General features: G+C 37.7%; 1 protein-coding gene across 2 annotated transcripts in view; it reads left to right on the top strand.

Annotated features, from left to right (window-relative positions):
• Window positions 1-11561: 11561 nt before the first annotated feature.
• The window catches only part of BMP5 (bone morphogenetic protein 5), a 56724-nt gene continuing 47601 nt past the window's right edge, over window positions 11562-20684 (top strand). For both annotated transcript variants that reach the window (XM_025168902.2, XM_007431739.3), the window contains exon 1: window positions 11562-12837. In XM_025168902.2, coding sequence (XP_025024670.1) covers window positions 12351-12837 — 487 coding nt within the window. In that variant the 5' untranslated portion in view covers window positions 11562-12350. The remainder of the gene's footprint in view (window positions 12838-20684) is intronic.

Raw genomic sequence — 20684 nt, 5'->3', positions numbered from 1 at the left:
AGAGGGGGATGATACTCACAATTAGTTTTATGAACCATTTAGCTTAGCATAAATCTTCTGAATTTTCACTGCCTTCTGCTGCCGGGAATAGGCAGAAACAGTGGGCATTATTTCCATAATAGTTCACAGAATTATTTTTATGAGTTACCTATTTTCTTTCTCCTCTGGGCGAGGAAAAAAACAAGCCTGATTTTTTTCAGCAAAGATATGACCTCCCTGCCTACAATGTTTTCTTTGGTTTACTGTTTTATTGAATGATAATGACTGCTGGCTTCTTCACCTCTGCTTAATACATTTTGCCTTGTTTACTTTGTATTTATCCTTTCTTTGCTTTTGTAGGATTTTGGTCATCCCTCTTTCCAATTAGATGATACAAATATTGTAAAAAACTAATAGTACACATTCTCTATTCAACAGCTATGCAGGTATCCATGCAAAAACACTAAAATTTTGTCACAGATTTCCCTGTGAAATAGATAGTTTGGTCCTGAACTGACTGATCCTAAAATTACAGGACTGCTGCATAGTAAAATATATAGTAGATAAGCACAGCCAGCAGCCCAGGGCTGAATATGGCCCTGAAGCCCTAAATCTGGTTCCCCTAGTTCTTCCAAAAGTGATTACCAAGTTATACTTTTGCATATGAAAAATAGGGATGGTTCTTCATTTTTTTCTTGGCAATAGCCAAGTCTTTGTCCAGGCTCTGACTGTTCATGGAGTGTGTGCCTTTCTAGCAAAACTCTGCCACCAGTGTAACTTCAGAGTACATAATATTAATTGCCACTTCTTCAGTGATGATCAGAGGCATAAATATCTAGGGCTATGGTGAAAGAACCCCTTTTCATTTTGGACTCCTTAGAATTTCATGAGCTGATAGTAATACTACTAGAGATGTGATAACTAGGGGGGCAACAGATAGTCCTGCGGAATCATATGAGAATGCTATATATATTAGAAAGGTAATGGCTTACTTAAAAAAATGCTAAAGTTGTTTGTTGCACTTTCAAGAATTCAAAGATTTTTCACTTGCATTATCTTTTTCAAGGATGTGGAATTTTTGACCTCAAGGCATTGCTGAATTACAGCTTCTTCAGTCCCAGATTGCTTAGCTACTAGGAGGTATGTTGGAACTTACAGTTCAGTAACGTCTCTGAAGGGCACTGTCACTCATCCCTGTCCTTAGACATACTAGATCAGGGCTATAAAAATCCAGATGATCACTAGATTACAGCAAACAGATGGAGAAGACTCCAACTTTCTTGTGTTATTCAGTGGTCATCCAGATTGCTATCCAGAGATCTATCTAATTGTGATCCTTTAAAAATAGCTTTTGGACAACCCACTATATTGCAAATGGAAGAAGGAATGGAAACTGGGGCTGAAAGAGAGTGGGCCGTCTAAGGCCGCCTAGTGAATTCATGGCAGAGTCAAGATTCCCAGTTCATCTTACTGTATAGTTACTGAATAACACTAGCTCAACAAATGCACAATTTATTCCAAAGAAAATCCAGATATATCTGAGGCGCTATAGTTCAATTGTACTCTACCCATTTTTTCAGAACAGCTCTGTGCTGAGCAGAGGTTTTGTGACAGCTTGCAATAAGTGGTTATTAAATAGTCCTTCCTTGTTGAGGGATACTCTGCTTTTATTGCCAGCCTCCAAACCAGCTGCCTCACTGCAATCTTGGCTTTCCAAAAATCTCCATGGAGGTACTCCACCCTCTCCTCCCGACTTTGCGTTGATGTCCTCATCCACTTGCCTTCTCTGCTCTTCCAGTCCTCACTTCTCCAACTCAGTTCCTCCCTTCAGTTGTGCTCTTTCACTTAGGTTGCATCATCTATCAGGAACTGAATGAGTGAGTCATTTCCACATGTGAAATCTCACCTAAAAACCTGTTTTCTCTCAGGAAAAGCATCTGAGAAGAAGATTAGATATATATTTTTGTAGGCTGATTCTAAACATGCTAACTTGGAAGTAAGAGCTGATGAGTTCATGCTTAGATTAGAAAAATCCACCTAACTTCTGGTTTGGTAGGCAGTATTATTAACTGTTCAGCAACATTAATATTTTCCATTCCCAGTGCAAACACTGCTATTTCTCATATTACCTCAATGTGCAGCCAATGGTGCAATCTTAAATGTGCTTACAAAGAAGCCCCACTGAATTCCATATGATGTTCTTCCAGGTGAGGGAATATAGGCTTTCCCCTTTAACAGATCTTTGGTTTCCTGCTGAGTGTATGGTAGCAAATCTAGGTTTTCAGTGGGTGCTTTAAGACATTTTATTACTATTAGCTTCAATAGGATTAAGGAGACTTCATACTTTCGTCACTGGTATATACTTAGCAGAAGATTATAGCTACTCCAGGCTAATATACACTCATTTCAAGTTTAAAAAAAGAAACATTGTGTTGAAATGATTTTTCTTGGGTAAGTGACCCAGGTAAACATGTCTCAGAGACACCAAATGTTTAGAGCATTGCCGGAAATGGAAAAGTTAAAGAACTTTGCTTGTTTACTTTTAATGCAACCCGTTAATATAAGGTTGCAGGGATATAATGAACTAGGTCACTAAGATTTGTCCTCAATTTTATATCGCACAGATTTTTTTTTTTATTACTTCATATAGTTGTTACAGCCTGAATTGTCTCCACAAAATCTTGGAAAATGAAACATTTTAGATCTGATGTGAGCCACGCTGGCAAATTAGGAAATGTGAACAGGATTTGCCTGAAGCGAAGTGAACGATTTTTGCTTTAATGTGACTTAGGTGCTGTAGCACAAGGGCATCCTGCATTTTCTACTTCCAAAGGGGTAATAAATTTAGTGGCTTCAACGTTTGAGAAAGGACTTGGAATAGAAGGTTGTAGATAAATGAATAGCTTACATGATGGACCCCTTCTGAGCACATCTTTTAACCCAGTGTTGTCCAAACTTGGCCACTTTAAGATGAGTGGACTTCAACTCCCAGAATTCCCCAGCCAGCCATGCTGGCTGGGGAATTCTGGGAATTGAAGTCCACTCATCTTAAAGTGGCCAAGTTTGGACAACACTGTTTTAACCAAACACTTTTTCTGGCAAAGATTTAGGTATATCTAACCTGTTCACGTTAAGAAGCTTAATCCATATCCAGTAAGGTATCCCATAAGATTGTTTTGTGGGAATCTTTTTTTTTTTTTTTGAACAACCATGGCAACTTTAATACCTTCTCTGGATTAGATAATGGCCTTGGAAGGGAATGCCAATTCTGAATTTGTCACTACATGAAAGGCAGAGGACAATCCATCCATGCAAATAATATATAAAACCAAAAGATGGTAGCTTCTCGTATATTGTTACTAATGATTAAACATACAACGTTCCTCCAAACTTAGTATTTTTTTACACTCCAGGGATTTTCATTCAATTTGAATGTAAAATATAACTCTCTGAGTGCATATGTTTAATACTGATTGAAATTGTTATGGAAGGGCATGCCTTCGCTCCTAACCAAAAAGAGAACGTCATGGATATGCTTTGACATCATAAAATAAACATACTTTGTATTCTATTAGACAGACAGAATGCAAACAAATCATTATTTTTTAGCCTCAAAATCTGACTGACATTAATTTTGTGAAAGAAGGTGATAGTTAAAATTCAGTATAATGGTTCATAGGTTTTGCCATTTGGGATCAACTTTTGTTCCAGCTGCTATTATCCAAGCAAACTTGTCAAATTATGTCTTGCATTCAAGATTATATGATCAAACTCCTGCTTGTATGAGAGGATTTCATTTTGCTATCCCCTCCAGACCTCCACACACACACACACACACACAACCCCAAATCTGCCCGGGATGGTCCTCCAACACTTTAGGGACAAGAGGAAGAGAATTTAATATTCCCACTCCTAGAGAAACACAGCACGGATTTAAAAAAACCTTGAAACAGTTGGCTCTGGGTGGAACATATAGGCATGTGTTTGGTATAACAAAGTCTTCTGTATGGTGGCTGCTATCAGAAAAGTCACATCTGAGTGATGCAGCAAGCTTTTGCCATGTTTTAGATCACTGACCCAATCTATTGTCTCTCCAAGCTCTCATGGGGAAAAGAGAGTAATATGACATTCCACTAAGGGAAATATCAGGCAAAAGATAACTGATAATGTGCTAACAAAGCACTTAATTAGCTGTTCAAACTGGAATGGCTCCTGAAGGCAAGATTTTATTTTTTAAGAAAAGCATAAGAGCCAATTATATCAAACCAAACCCAGGTTTCTGAATTAAAATTCAAAATGCTGGGCTCTCTCTGCTGCAGAGCCTGTAATAGGTTATGTTTTGAGAAGTCTGTAATTACACTGGCGCCTCCCGGTACTGCCGTAGTAAAGTCTGTCACCATTTCCATTATATCGGCCATTCTAAAAGCAATTTGTAATGGAACTCTTTTTAACAAGCATATTGGATTGAAGCTTGGGAGAAAAACAATATTAAATTAGGGAAACCATGTTTCTTTAAGTGTGTGGACTCGGGGTATGCCACAGCTTTCAAGAGCTATATGAATTTCAGTACAAGGAAATAATTAAATCAGGTAGCAAAATTAAGAAAGGTATCCCAGCTTTCAGTGTCAGCAACTAGCCACAGAGTAACTAGTTACTCTGAACAGTGCATGGAAAGATGAAACATATATCCAGCCAGTTCCGTGGGGCCTAGATTAGCTTCACAATATAAAGTCAGATGCCATCCTGTATGTGTTCTAGTTCTCATTTGCTCGACTGGGACAAATCTGTTTTAAGGGTTTTATGTGGCACAGCCCACATAAAGTCCGCATTTAACAATGGGTACTTGCTCTGTCTCATTCATGAATTTTATACTCCTCCAGTTGTAAAACCTCCGTAAAGAAGTACTATAATAGAATGGTTGCACTTTTTTTTTTGATTGAGCATTCTTGAACTCTATGCTGCCGAAGATCTTAGGGGTTGTTTTGTGTTTTCAGTTGTGCGTAGAAACATGAGAGTTATTAAACTGACACACATTTACAGAGCAGTCTATGAATGACTAGCCATAAACACATACACACAAACCAAGGACTACACACCATCTTAATTGTTTAATTCAATTGCTGGCTTGCTTTTCGTGCAGGGCAAAATCCTCAGTCTAGCTCTATGGGTGGGTAAATGATTCTTTCACTGGGTTTTTGGCTCCAATCCAGGCCCAATCACAGCACTTGTAATTTGCATGGGCAAATATGCCCAGTTGAAATGAAAATGCTCTAAAAAGTAGTTCTTGGTAAAGGTAATAAGTTGTGTGTATGCATGGGTTCATGTGCATGGATAAATGCTGAAGTGTTCAAAGTAGAACAATATTTTGTGCATTGATCATGTATATTTATTGCACAGGACAATTAAATCATTAGGACTTTTCATGAAAAATTCAGTGAACATCTCCAATGTTTTCTTTCTCTATTGCCTGGCAAACCACATTAAAGCCTCACCTGATCAAAAAACCAGGGAACGATTCTTGGAAAGAGAAATAAAGTCAGCAACGGACCACATTGATACGGCTCAAGAAACAGCATTGCCCCCAAATAATGAGTTTAACAGGTACGGTTTTGTACTTGGGAGCTCAGTGAAATGCTTTATTGGCTAAGGCAAGTATCAACATTTAAGAGAGTGACTTACAACTGTGTTCTGCAGCCAAGTGTTTTACATTTGCCACTGTGCAATTCCTGTGCTAATCAGAGCCTTATTTGAAACCAAGGAGGATTACCGAAGTCTCTTTAGGTAGATAGACTTGCAAATCACAGTGGTATGATGATGGATTGTGTCCTTAATTGCAAGAGGCAGAGGGGGAAAATGTAATAAGGAATAATGAAGACAAAGCCTTGTGACTTTTTTCTCTCCAAGATTTATTACATTTCTGAAAACTAGATCCTCTGTGAACAAATGAGGGCGATTTTTTTTTCTCCCACAAGTTTTTTCTCACATTACAACCTTTCTGTTGTACTCGAGGAGGGAATGAGCATCTGTGGGTGATACTAATTTCGCATTTGTAATGCTACTAGATCCAGAAAAACAGGACTGTGCAGCCTAATTAAGAAAGTCTTTTTACTTTTGCCCTAATGCTGCATGCCGTGGGCAGGCAGGTCAAAAAAAAAAGACAGCATTCCCAACTATAGAATACCGTGCATCTGATTCCTGATGGTTAGTAGCGAGCTTTGTTCTTGTGAAGCGATGAAAAGCTAAGTACATCTTTTGTGGGATCAGTTGGGGACAAAACTGCTTTGGCCAAAAAAACCTGACAAAACAAGAGCTTTGGAGAAGAAGGGGGGGGGAAAACCCCGGTTCCCATTTATTGACGATATGAATATTTTTCCCATAATAGATTGTCCTCATCAATGCAAATGTCATTGAACTACTGTATAGAATATGAATTTTTAAATGTTTATATTTCTCCTTTCTGTGTGCTTGGGTATGTGCATTCATGTATGCACACATGTGCTCATATTTTAAAAATAATTTGGGGGGGTGGATGATGGTGATTCTAAAAAAAACATTAAAACAACTGGCTGAAACTGCAGTATGCCGTTAAGCTCAGGTGGAGTATGTTCGAGATACACAAACTGATGCTGCAGGATTGTATGTGGCTCAGAAAACCCCTCCAGAATTCAACTGTAAGACCACTTTAGTTTTGAAGGCCTCCTCAAATCCATTCAAACATGACTTCTTCCACCCTCTTGACCCATTCACTTTTTCTTCATGTATTTGTTTTTCTGTTAAAAAAAAATGTCACAACTCTAATTTAAAGCAAATGAAAAGTTACAAGGTTAACTCCAGGGTTTTCAACAATGGCACCCGCCATTGGCAACTACTGGCTCCATGTCCAACCAATTTTATCCTATTTCGTTCTTTAAGTTTTTAAAATGGAAAGTTAACATGATGCAGAGAAAAGTGATTTATGCTTAGCAATAATTATAATTCTGCCTTACTGGTATACGTGAATATAGTTCTGCCTTGTACTACAGAAAAGATGATATATTGAAATGAAGGAACTGTCACTAGAAACCTAAAATATACATGGTGTGCTGTTAGGAAAATAAAGCATACAATTCAGACGATAACAATTATTATTATTAAATTAATACACTAATTAAATATATGCTAATTTAAAAAATGCTCATTTAAAGTTCTGTTGTGCAGTGTTATTTCTTTCTTGTAATATGCTATTTCCAGGTTTAAGAGACTGATTAAAATATAACTTATGATCTTCACATTCTCATTATTTTAAGAGTGATTGATGACATTATTAAATGTAATGCCCCTATACCAAATATTCCTTATATCAAGCTAGGCAAACAAATCAAAATCTACCTTAAAAACTGACTTGTTAAACAAGCACTCCCATTCATTACATCATCCTTATTTCTTAGGATGTGCAGTATTCTCTGCTCACTAATGTAATGGATCTGAGGGGTAGAATAAATTCTCTCCCTACAGCAGAATTTTTGGGGCCTGGTCAAAGGGCTATAGGGCCTGGGGAGAGAAAGGGGACATTTACTTGCATAACGTTGGACGCAGCCCATTGCAGCCCACCAACTCCATGCAATTAAACTATCCATTTCTAAAAAAAAGATGTTGGGACCTACCTAAACAAAAGACATACAGGTAGTCCTCACTTAACGACAGTAATTGGGACTGGAATTACTGTTGCTAAGCGACGCGGTAGTTAAATATGATGTCATGTGACCACGCTGCTTAGTTCCGGCAGTCCCCGGTTTCTGTTGTTGAGTGAATCACTACAGGTCATTAAGTGAGGACCTCATGTGCCTGCACCTTCTGACTTCCTGCCGGCTTCCCCACTGACTTGCTTGTGGAAAGCTGGCAGGGAAGGTAGCAAATTGCGATCATGTGACCATGGAACACTGTGATGGTTGGAAATTTAGGCTGGTTGCCAGGTGCCTGAATCATGATCATGTGACTGTGGGGGTGCTGCAACAGCCAGAATTTCGAGGACTGGTCATAAATACCACTCGTTCAGTGCCATCATAAGTTTAAATGGTTGCTGAATGAGTGGTTGTTAACTGAGGACCACCTGTATTCTGCTTTGGAAACTGCCTTTCTATCCAAGAAAAGCAGAGACTTTTCCTGTGATTCTTCAGTGGAATGAAGAATGAGAAGTATTTGTACATTCTCAGATTCCAGAAGAGTACTGTACTTGTGTGAGTCTGCTATACCACAAGCCAAAGTCCCAAAGTGTTGCTTTCTGTTTATTGCAACACAAGTGCCTACAAACCACAACCAATCTCCTCAGTTGCGTCCCTGATGAAATGGACTGCAGCCCATAGAAACCTATGTCCAGTTTCTTCGTCTTTAAAGAGCTACATGACTTTGTAGCCTTTGTCGCATATTTTCCAAGGCATTTTTCTTTATGAGGAGTTTAGTTTTCTGAGGAAACTGCTTTCACATCAGTTTCTGCCTGAGCAGAGGCAAGGTTGATCCCCTGGCTCAATACAACTTTCCTCCATGCTACCTCAGACTCTGGAAAAGTTTATTCCTGGTGTGCTCTTGTTTTTGTCTCTAAAAGTTGTCATTTCACTGCAAGTGGCCTTTCTTTGTGATCTTTCTCAAAAACAAGGCGTCAACAATGCATTAGCAGAAAGCAAGCTTTCTACCCCTTGCAGGATGTAGGTCTTCTGCCAAAAATAGAAATTTCTGGGCCACTGATATATCTAATTGTCTGGGTCTGCTTTAATTTCTCTGCCTTACACAGCTGGAATAATTCTGATAAGCATTTAAATCATGGCAATTTTATTAATATGTAAATCTGGTTTAAATCAGTGAGACCTATTTCCAAGTGAGCTGGACTGAACTGTAGATCTTTTTAAGCTGCTTTAATGCATCTGAGCCCCTCTCTGCTGCATCTGTGTATCTTTTACAATTTATAGCAAGATTGTATTGGAGAATTCATAGCAATTTATTTCACACCTGGAAAGTTGCTCTCTCATTAAAGGGCTTATCTAGTCCGCAGCAGTGTAATTCAGAACCTTAGCACTGACATGAATGTTCACTTTAGGTCCATATGTGCACTGCTTTCCGGGTTTGTTGGTTGCCAACTCCCACAGGGGCCAGCCAGTAAGATGGCTGTCAGCATGATGGAGGTTTTCTCTGACAGCATCTGGAGAGCCATAGGTTCCTTAATCATGTCATATGATACTTAGGTCTCCTTGAAGGGAATGTAATTGGATCTGAGAAGAATCCAACTAGATTTCAGAAGAATTCTGTTAGGCCACAGTGGGAGAATTTGAATGATGAGAGCATACAATTTATGTAAATAATGTACCAGATATATTGTTCAGGAATAGCCCACCATAATTTTCTCCTGGTACCTGCAAAGTCAGTAAGAACAACAGGGACTGGGTCAATTTTGTGTGAAAATTTATTTTGCTAAATGTCAAGTAGTTGAGTCAGTTCCATAAGACCAATTATTTTGTTCTGTGTGGCTATATTTATCTTGTCTTACTTGGCCATGGTACTTAAATGGAAAATCCCTTAAACCAATTTCTGAGAGCTTGGGTCCTATCTGTGGACATCTAGAAGCTCTTGGTTGGCCAATGTTGAAAGGAAGCTTCTGGGATGGCCGTAGTTCTGGTTTAATCCAGCAGGGCTGTTCTTATGCTTTGATAAATTTGTTGGCTCCAGCCCAGAAGTGACCTTAATGTGGCTATAACACCCAAGAAAAAGCATAAATGGAGAAGCATTTGTAGGTAATTTTTTACATTTTGTCACAGGTTAAATTTTGTTATGCTTATTTTCAAAGGGTGGGACAAACATCTCAATTGTTGACATCCAGGAGGGAAAAACTTTTTTATTATAAGCACCTCAAGCTGTATATTTCAGCTATTAGAAACCAGGCACATTTCTTTAAATTTGCTTAGGGGCTTGATGACTTAGTGGGTCTTTCTCACTATCTTCAGGGGTTGGGTGGGTGAGTTCATGAGACATATTACATGTTTCTGTAGTAGTTTTCAAACAGTGAAACTACTTCCTAACTTAGCTCTTTCTTTAGTGTACTACAGATGTGACAACTTTATCCCAAAAATATTTTCTAGCTGTTTTTAGTTTGTTCTGGCACAGTTGTGTTTCCTTGTCTGCTAATATTACCCAACCTGAGTATCACTTTATGTATTCCTTGGCCAATAGACTCATTTGTAAATAATAATAAAAGTCCAAGTATAAAGATTGTCTGTGGATTGATACTATTTAAGTGGCTAGAGTGGGAGGAAATGAATTCATTGAGAATCCATTGCCCAGATACAGTGATGTCCTCATTTAATCAATTAATCCCTGATGCCCTTTTGGTATTTCCTGTTTGATAAAATAAAGCACGTACTTTTGTGTTGAAAGTGTGGTGAAAGGGGAAATGTAACATAAAACGAAAGGCTGAATTCACAAATGAAGGCTCATCACTTGATTACTGAAATATTGAGTCATGATTTCCATTGGATTAGTGCAGCACTAATAAAAAAAATCTACCCTGTAGACAAACAAACAATAAAATGAACAAGTCCCAACTCTTTTCAATGCAAGAAGCTCATACGCTCAGTTGGGATGTTAATGGATCAGTGAGACCTTCACACTGGTGTCAGTTGGGCCTGCTATTTTTCATTTTACCAAACGAAGTGTTTGTCCAATCCGGAAGACTTGCATTCTTCTCAGGAGACTGAGGTTGATTGTACTGACAGTGACTCATGACTGCCTTGAAAGAAAAATGAAGCAAACTATATTGCAAGTATGTGCAGCTTCCCCCCCCCCACTTTTTAATCAATCCCCGCAGCAGACTAATAGTTACTAAATGTAATATATCAAGAAAAGCAAACAGGAAGATGAAAGAAGAAAACGTTCCAAGGGTTGGTGAAAAACCCATCACATCCCTTCTACTATTTTGTAAATAAAATCTGTTTTCAGTCTAAATTTGGAGGTTACGTAAGTGAAAAGCAGCATTCACGCTTTTGGTATAGGAGTAGCCAGTCTGTTCCCACTGGGTCTACCTTAGGCAGCTGGCTCCAGAATTGTGTTCTCAGTCATGCTCCTTTAACCAGAAAGATAAGCCAGCTTTTTAGGTCTCTGCTTGAAATGCGTGTGACTCTAAGCGTTTAACTGCAGTTGGATGGGGCCCTTCCAAATTAAAGAGTATGTTGCAAAAAACTCCAGGCCATCATCTGCTGATCTCAGTGGAACGTTAAAATATTTAACCTGGGCTGCAAGTGGTCGTGTTTAACGAGGGTGAGGGAGGATATAGTTGAATATGTTCGGCAAACTAGTATAATTCAAACAACCCCTATGGTCTATCAACTTTGCAACCGTTCATGTGAATTGCATGCTAATATTAAGATCATTCTGTTGACGTAATTATTTTGGAGACGTCATTACCCCCATCCTGTTAGAGAGAGGACTATACGCTGGCTGTGGAGGGGGGGGGGGAGCAACCGTGTGGCAGCAGAAGGGTTAATGCATTTCCCCCCTTACTTTGCCAGTTTCAAATTACAATGAGAAGCCTCTTCTCTCCCAGCAGGGTTGTGCTTACATTAGCTTTCAGATCTCTCTTGAAGGGAGCTGCTCTATTTTTGCCTGGTAGAGGTGAAAATCACTTTTAAGGAACTGAAAAAGACTGGATGGATTTTGAGAAAGGGGTTCCTTTTTTTCAATATATTCCTGGGTGAATTCAGAGGAGGGCCTTTTAAGCCTGTGGTGCATGTTTCAGATGGGCTGGACATTAAAAATGTTAATAGGCTCAGCTGGATACTGAAAAAAAAAAAACAACCCACCAGAGAGAAATTGCACCATCTCCAAGCAGTAGTTGAAGACAGAAAGCTGTGATTCAGGAAAGGACAGCAAGGTGGGAGAAGAGTTATCTAGTTGGGGATTAGGAACCAGAGCAGGAGGGGACTCTGCTGATAATGGCAGTCTGACAGAAGATTATCTCTTGTTTCATACAACAGTATCCCCAAGTCTGGTCATTTCAAGGTCTTGAATAGGAATGCCTGCATCAACTGATCAGCTTCTGGGCATCTGTTCCACCAGTGCAGGAAAAACAGAAACAACAGTAGAAAACTGGAAGTCTGAATTTCAGCTTTCATAGAAGTGCATGCAGCCCGACATGTCCCATCATACTTAAGGAAGAAGTGGAAGAAGATGACCAAGATGGGAGGTGCAGAAATGGCAACACTGACATGAAGAATAGGTAATTCACCATTCATTTATTTATTTTTATTTTAACCTTCCTTGGTACTGGGAACATCAGACTTCATAAGAGACCAGAAAAAGGAAAATAAAACATTTTGCAAAGCTAATTGTGCATTTTATTTTTTTTAAAAATGGACCAAATTCTGCTTAAAGCTCTATTGAGCTTGCTCTGGAATTACTGGCTTTTAATGGGTTACGCTAAGGCAAACATGGGGAACAATCACGTCCACTCCAGTTTTATTTATCGGAGATTACGGAACCATGAGAGGAGAGAGATCCAGAGAGAAATTCTTTCCATCCTGGGTTTGCCTCATAGACCCAGACCATTTTCACCTGGAAAACAAGCTTCCTCAGCACCCCTCTTCATGCTGGACCTCTACAATGCGATGACAAATGAAGACGATCCTGAAGAGTTGGAATATTTGGTGAGGGGATCATCCCCGAGTGGAGAGAGCAAAGGGCTAAGGAAGGGCTACCTGGCATCTCCAAATGGATACTCCCGACGAATATACGTATCACGTACAAGTTCACTGCCTACGCGGAGTCCCACCTTAGCTAGCCTGCATGACACCAACTTTCTGAATGATGCAGATATGGTCATGAGCTTTGTCAATTTAGGTATGTTCCTGGTTTTATTTTGTTTTCCTTTGTCTGAAATCTGCTCTGGGTTTGACAGAGTAGGAGCTCTAGAACCCCTGATCTTGCTTTTAAAGGCAAAAACTGGTCCCTGGAAGTTGTACTACTAATACAAGATGGAGTTGGGCTAATGGTAAAACAGCTACTAAGTAGGCAGCACTGGGTTGGGGGAGGTTTTTGTTACCTTTAGTATAAACTCAGCTTCAGTAACTTTCCTGACTTTGGTTTTCCTTCTTTCAATGATGATATTAAAGCTTTGGCTCAAGAATCCTTAAAAAAATTTTTTTTAAATTATACAAGCGCACAGGTATATATTGTTCACTTTGCAAATTTGAACAAGATTATAGAAGATGACTAGTAACTGTGTGTACTTCAAGGATGATACAATTAGATACAATCCAACAGTTTGGGACAGATCTTTCATTTTTAATCAGTTTCTCATAGGTGATCATCATTTGCATGTTGATTTGGGCAGAGTGCTGTGGAAGTCACTGAAATGTGTTCTCTAACAAGCATGCATCTGAATTTGTGGGCATTAAAGGATTTCAAATACATTTCAGATATTGTTGCTTTTCCTTTCTGAAATGAAGTTTCCAAATAATGCATGGTTTTCTCTTTGCTCTTTTATATTTGGAATTCTTATATTTGTAAAGTTTGATCATAGATTCTATTTAGGATCGCTGGAATTCATTTGATTAATTTTAAAAAACTGTCTCTTCCCCACATATTTTAAAAAATGGGAAGACTAGAATCTTTAGAATAGAAGCTTTCTATTTATTTTAAACATTAGTGTACAATGATTTAGAGGGGAATGTAATTATAGCCCCTTCCATGATTATAGCCTGTTCCAAGAAGGTGCCAAAGATTCATCTTTTAATAGAAGTGGTAATTTTATGGATGCTGTCAAAATATTTATGTGTCTAGATTTATGCATTTCACATTGGAGGGAAAAATCCATAATCCATGCTGGATTGGAGCAAGCTGCGTCTGTTCAACATATTTGCCAAAGATTTCACTGAAAAGTAAACCGTCATATATAGTGTAACTAATTCCTCTCCTGCTCCCCTCCTAGAATATTTTCTATAAGAGTTTTAAGTATCAGCATAAGACTCTAAAATATCTTTAAGTGACATGTATTATGTAAACTGGTACTAACTATGGTAGGTTAGTACAATTCTTAGTTGGTAATAGTTACTGTTTAGAAGCAACATGCAACAGAAGTTTAGCAGTCAGAAATAAAGTAATATTTTGCTAATTATTTTTAGTGCAAAATACTTTTCAAAACTTGCTGAAAGTATCCATAAATGCAGTGTGATTTACGGGCATTGCATTTTTTAAAAAGCAAATGCAGATGTTTCCCTTTTACTCTTACCTTTACTTTACCTTTATCTTTGAAATGATTTAATGTGTCCTACAACCAGAACTAAATTGAAATGACTATATAAAGAATCAGCCATATTGAATGCATACTTAGATATAGGCATTTTAATAGAGATCTGCATTTAAGGTAAATTTATTGACCCTTAGCTTAACATTTATCAGCATTAATTCTCAACACAATTAATCTCTATTGATTTAAAAACAGATTCAGTAAATGCATTATTAAGCAGATGACTGAAATTTTTTCTCTTCAGGTCTTCAGTGGTTTGACTTTTATAAGCAAATAGGATTCCCATTCACGTTGATTCAACATTACCCTTGATGACAATTCAATTTCCTATAAGGTCATTTTTTTCCCCAGCCTACGAAGCTTACATAAATTGTATTAATAGATCATTGTATCTGCTGTGTTAAGGAACATCAGAACGCATGTTCTATATTGAGCCCTGACTTTTCTAGCTCTTGAAATGCGCAGACATCATTGAAATGAAAAGCTTGCCAAGCAAATGGTCCAGCTTTATCTGGTTTATATGTACTATGAAATTGATATTTTACCTTTCAAAGTAGATTAAACTTAGATCACTTCTTGTTGCCTTTGTTAGTTGTGCAGTATTTCAGGGCATTAAGCACCCTCACTGCTACAACTCTTCGTTAAGGCTAGATAAACATTTTTGGTGAAAGTAACAGAAATCTCAATGCAATTAAAGTACATAAAATATCATGCCAGTGAATAACCACGTTGTATTCTACATCTGATAATCAATGGCAATTGTAATTAAAGTCCTGTAAAGAAAAAATGGTTATGATAAATGAATCTTTGGTCATATCGTGGAAGTTGGTGGACGTTTACACAGTCCATCATCTGCAATCAAGTTGCTCTCTTTTGGAAGTAGTCCTGACTGTTAAAGTGGAGGGCCATTATCAAATTACAGTACATTAATCCCCCATGAGATGATAAAGAATTTACATAAATCATTGCATCTGCCAAACTGTAACGATTTAAAAACTCATACGCTAAAAATAACAAATCGGAAGTGTTAAGTCCTAGAAATGCTTTTTGCTGGGAGCTAGAGGTAATAAAGTTTCATCCTTGAGGGACATGTGAATTTAAGGCAGAAAAAAAAAAAGTCCTCTGGAGAAAAAAAGATTGTTTCTGTCATAATAATTATGCCAGTGGAATAACTTCTGATAATGTTTGCATACTTTGCTAATAAAATTTAAAATGCCTGAGAGGCTATTAAAAACAGATCCACTGGTGAAAAGGAAAATGAAGTCATACAAAATTAAAGTTTTGGTTTGTCTTCTATTATTTCAGAACACTATCCTTTTTTTTCTTCCAAACAGCAAAACATAAGCCATTTCGCTGTTTTCTCCACAATTAGCATTCTAATATATATATTATTATATATATTATATATATGGCAATATAACCTCATCTTCTCCTCTTCCTTTTCCACTGACATTATAATCTTTATTAAAAACATTTACTAAGAGATCATTCTGGTGCAGAGAATAAATTCACAGTGAATGTGCCTTGCATTTTTTCCTGCCCAGGTTTGCTTATGTCCTTTTCAGAAGCTTTTTGTTCCTGCCTTTCCCATCCAGTTCCCCCCAATTCTCTAACTTGCAATGTTGTACTTTTTAACTGTAGCTTTTAACTGTTTTTTAATTGGTTTTAATGGTTGAAGGTTGTGATTGTTAGTTGTGTTTTAATTGTGTACGCTGCCCAGAGTCACATGCAAGTGAGATAGGCGGCCATATAAATTCAATAGATAGATAGATAGATAGATAGATAGATAGATAGATAGATAGATAGATAGATAGATAGATAGATAGATAGATAGATAGCAAAATGGATAACAACTTAAATGGTAGGAATATATTTTCATTTTTCTAAATAGACATCCAGGTTATTCCGCAAAGATAGATACAGTACATGCATAACATCATTCTGGCAGATTTCACCAATGGTGGATGAAAGCTTCAGAAAAGATTTGTCCCAAACTCTCCAATCAACAAATACAAAAAATCAAAATGGAGTATTTTTTTCTAAATGAACCAACTACAATATTTTCAAAGATCTACTTTTGCTTTTAACTAGAATTTACATCAATTACTGATTCTCAGTGTTTTTTGTTTGACTGAAGGAAACCAAACTGTTCCACAAATTCTGTTTAGATGATAGATAGATAGACAGACAGACAGACAGACAGACAGACAGACAGATAGATAGATAGATAGATAGAATGGACAGACAGATATATTATTTGTCTAAGTGTGTATTTGTATATCCTTCCTTTTTAACTTGAACTGCAGAAATGGCATATCAAATCTCCAGTCTGTTGTTGTTGTTAGTAATCAATTGTTATTGGGTTGGAAGATATTTTAATCTGTGCTACTGAGAAACTTGAACTGAGAAAGTTCAAATCTGACTTAATTTAATTTACAGTAAATACAGTCCTCTTGCTTTGCTAAGATTAAACCCGCTTAGATAAACCTGAAGTGAGATGTGGGAAAAAAAATCTGAATCTCCCATCATCCACCCACAAATAACATATGATTGTACAATTCTTTAGAGAATTTAAGGATGACCAGTTATTTTTTCCATTTATAATGCCAGCATGAGAGTGGTACACTCAGTTTTTCTCTAAGCTTTAGTCATTTCAGTGGGACTTGCACAGACCTCCAGCAACTATGAACAGTGCTGAAATAATTGCAGGCTATCACATCACAAATGCTTAGTATATTATTCTGGCAGTTAATGCTAGATTTTATAGAAGGGAGTATGAAATACAGAAGTATTCCTTTTTGGTTTACAAATCCAATAAAATGTGTGTGGGTTTTCCTTACTGAAAAATAAAGCAGCTAAATTCATCTTAGTTTCATTTTATATAAAGTGAGGGCCACTTCTTAGACCACTCATGGTGAACCTATGAAATGTGTGTCAAAGATGACATGCCACAACATTTTGGGTGATATACCAGCGTTCACCAACACCCGACAACAACTATTCTGCCTGTTTGCGTTACCAAAGAAACTGAGTTTGTTTTACTTGTATTTCATTTCTGTAATTATCTGACCTTTCCTTATATAATACATAACAGCACACATGATTGGACTGTATTTTTTAAAATAAATGAATATATAAAGAATTGTTTCTCTTTTGTGGGATGGGAGGTGACATGCCAGCAGAGTCAAGTTAGGCGTTTTCCAAATTTTTGACATTCTGAGCCCAAAAGGTTTGTCATCGCTGTCCTAGACCTTGGGGTTATGGTGACCACTTTTTAGAACAACACAACTCTTTTCTCTACGTGGGTGGAATACCTAAATCCTGGATTTCCAGCAGGGCCTTTGAGATCCACCATGTACTTCTTGATAAGTTCCTTATTATCCATACAGCTCTCTGCTTTGCCTGCTTTTATTTTTTTAATAGTTAATTTTAATGGAAAACATGAATGGGTAGCTACCATGCTTGCAAGAAAGTAGCAGCTCTGAGCATCGCCTGAACGGGAACTTCTTTCATTGGCTCTTGGTCCTACATAGACCCCAGAGGCTTTTCTGGAAAAGGAAGTGATGGGCCACTGCAGTGTGAGCCTTGCTTTGTCTTCTGATCTCTTGCAGTGCTTTCCCTCCCTCAGAACTGGCTTCAGATTTTGCCCTTATGTATGTATTTGCAAAAAATAATATATATTAGCCCAAAGTGATAGATTGGTATGATTTGAAAATTTGGTGCAGGATATAGATAATACATAGTGATCCCTCCCTCCCTCCCTCCCTCCCTCCCTGGCAGTGTTATCTAGAATTAAAATATTGCCCTCTTTTTAAATATATTAAAACATTTAATATATTACTTTTTAAATATATTATCTAACAATATTTTGAAAGCAATTACTTTCTCTTTTCTTCTCCTTGATTTGAAATAGACTCGGCATCTATTTTTCTCAAAAAAGGAGAGAGAAAGAGACAAAAACCCCGCTAGAAATTACCAATAATCTGAGAGAATCTGATGTAAGCAGATCATTAGGAGTGTATGTGAAGGGACAGAAATGTGTTTCTCTGTGCATATAAAAATATGCACTGTTAATAATCTTGCCACTGGGAGGTAGACAGATAAAATTCTGCTTGTTGTTTCCAGTAGAAGTTGCCTTTTCAGACTAAATATAATCTTTGGGTGGGAAGCTGTGGTTACATACAATACGTGCTTTACTAGGAAAACAAAACCTCATAGCAACCATGGATAGCAATTAAAGTAATCTATAATGATCCTTTGAGCGATGCGACTTTTTGTTTCCTGGAGAACCATGCGGTGCGCAATATTCCCCAGCAGCATGTCTATTCCTATACAAAGCATTCTGTGACAGCCATTCCTGGCTGTTATGAAGCAGAAGGCAGGCTGCTGGTTATTAGCTATTGTGGAAGGAAAGATAAAACATGAAAAATGGCTCTTCATTATGGCGGTGTAATTTTTCTCTTTGCGCTCCTGGTGATTCTTATAACTTCAAAGCTATAGGTTGCAACTAAAACTCTGAGCTCTTTGAGCTATAGGAAATGCTCTTCCATATATAGCAATTATCATCATTGTCATTGCCTCCCACGACCAGCATTAGAAAGCGGCACTGGTGGACTCCTGCTAAAGCGTAAAGCCACGGTAGGGGCCTTCCTGTTGTTGTCTGGAACTTCTAGTCTTGTATCTCCTCCCTTCTTCTGTCTCTCAGCCTCCCTTCTCCAAGGGTTCGAACTATGGCGAGAGTGAGGTGAGAGAAAAGCAAAGGAACAGGCAGTGATGCCTAGAAAAAGAGGACCCTCCAAAATCATGGTGTACTACCACTGCCTTCAAACATCTTAAAGTGTGAGATTGCATGGTTACTGTTTCTTTCTTCCTCCTCAAGATAATTGCATTTTCAAATCAACTTAAATCAGGTCTAACCTAACTGAAAGACAGGAAACACAATATATTCTAACCAAACCTGAATAATGTCATCAGTTAAGACAATTATCAATTATACAAAATCATACAAAAATGCAAAAAAGATCTGTGTGGACTTGAGAAATGCTGTACTGAGGAATGATTGTTTATATAAGAAATAAACATAAACCATCTGTCCACAAATGAGTTCCAATTGTGTTCATCTGTCAGACACACATAACTGTTAAAGTAATTTCTTTGCAATGAGGCCAAGGGCACAATTTATCCCAGGGGCCACTGGCCTCCCGCTTTCTTTGTCTACCTGTTGGTGTTCCAAGATTTTGGGGGGAGTGGAAGGGATACGTTAGGGAAAGATTGTGGGAGATCTTGGACTCACAGAATGCAAAGTCCGCTCATTCCTGGAAGACCACCGGCAATAGAAAAGAAATCAAGTGGTGTGAAAGAAAGAAGCCAGCACCCGTGCCTTATGTTGTGGCTGATATGAATTCAGCCAGTCTTAAATGTGGCCGTTCTTTGACACAGACTGTCCCACCCAAATTTCATAGAACTTCTCTTTCTTTGTACTTACATTGATGAGCAAATAAACAATATTACTTCTCCGTCTGTGGAAACCAATGGTAACCACCAACAGCATACATATACCTTTGAGGTCAAAGTTACTCAACGAAAAAGAACATGTAAAGAATATTTCCCCAAAATTCCTACATCTGATTTGTTTGAAATATCATAGCTACTGAATTTGAACTCATTTCTCTCAAAAAACAATGAAGTGCCAAATTTTAACCCACATTTTAAATCCAATTACTAGTAATGTAGGAATGGTTTGGTGAGCTTAGACTAGTTGGCCAGGTATCTCTGGTATTAGAAAGACAAAGTTAGAAGATAGTGGCCATCCTTGCTTATATTTCCAATATTTAGATATATTTCCTTTAAACATGGTGATTTACTTCATCCTTTCCCAACATATCTGAAGAGCAGAAGTGTGCACAGTTCCCAAAATATATAGAGAATATAGTACCTGGTTCAGGAGGGCTGCTTATGTCTAGAATGGTTGAAAAAAATAATATTTATTTTTTAAATTGAAAAATGAAATTAATGTTGTGTTGTGGTTGAGAGTTCCACAAATTAATGGTCTTTTGTGTAAGGAAGCATTTATTTTGTCCATCCTGAAGCTGCTACAAATCAATTTCCTTGACTAACTGATACTCCCCTCCTAGTAGCAGAGGTAAACGTTTGGTCGCTATTTGCCTTTTCTATAAAGTTCAGAATTTATGAAGAACTCTGTCTTCCCACAGAATCACCTTTTTCTTCTGAACTAGAACTTAAATTAGGCAATTCGGCAGCTGTTAATCAACTCAGGCTCTGCAAGATTTCTGACTGCTATTAACCTTTGCAATTATTTCTTACATTCTTTCTCCTCTTTTCTTGACTTCATCTTTGCTTGTCCCTGCCAGCCATTGGTGAGATCATTGAAACTATTTGCAAAAGCTTCAGTTAGACCTGTTAAATACGAATTCTTAAT

This window comes from Python bivittatus, unplaced genomic scaffold (assembly GCF_059951505.1).
Source record: "Python bivittatus isolate LINGU-HERP-01145 unplaced genomic scaffold, Pbiv_v1 ctg000020_np1212, whole genome shotgun sequence".
In the NCBI taxonomy this organism is placed as follows: domain Eukaryota; kingdom Metazoa; phylum Chordata; class Lepidosauria; order Squamata; family Pythonidae; genus Python; species Python bivittatus.
The sequence above is the reverse complement of the archived record's forward strand: the minus strand, read 5'-3'. Positions and strand labels throughout refer to the sequence as shown.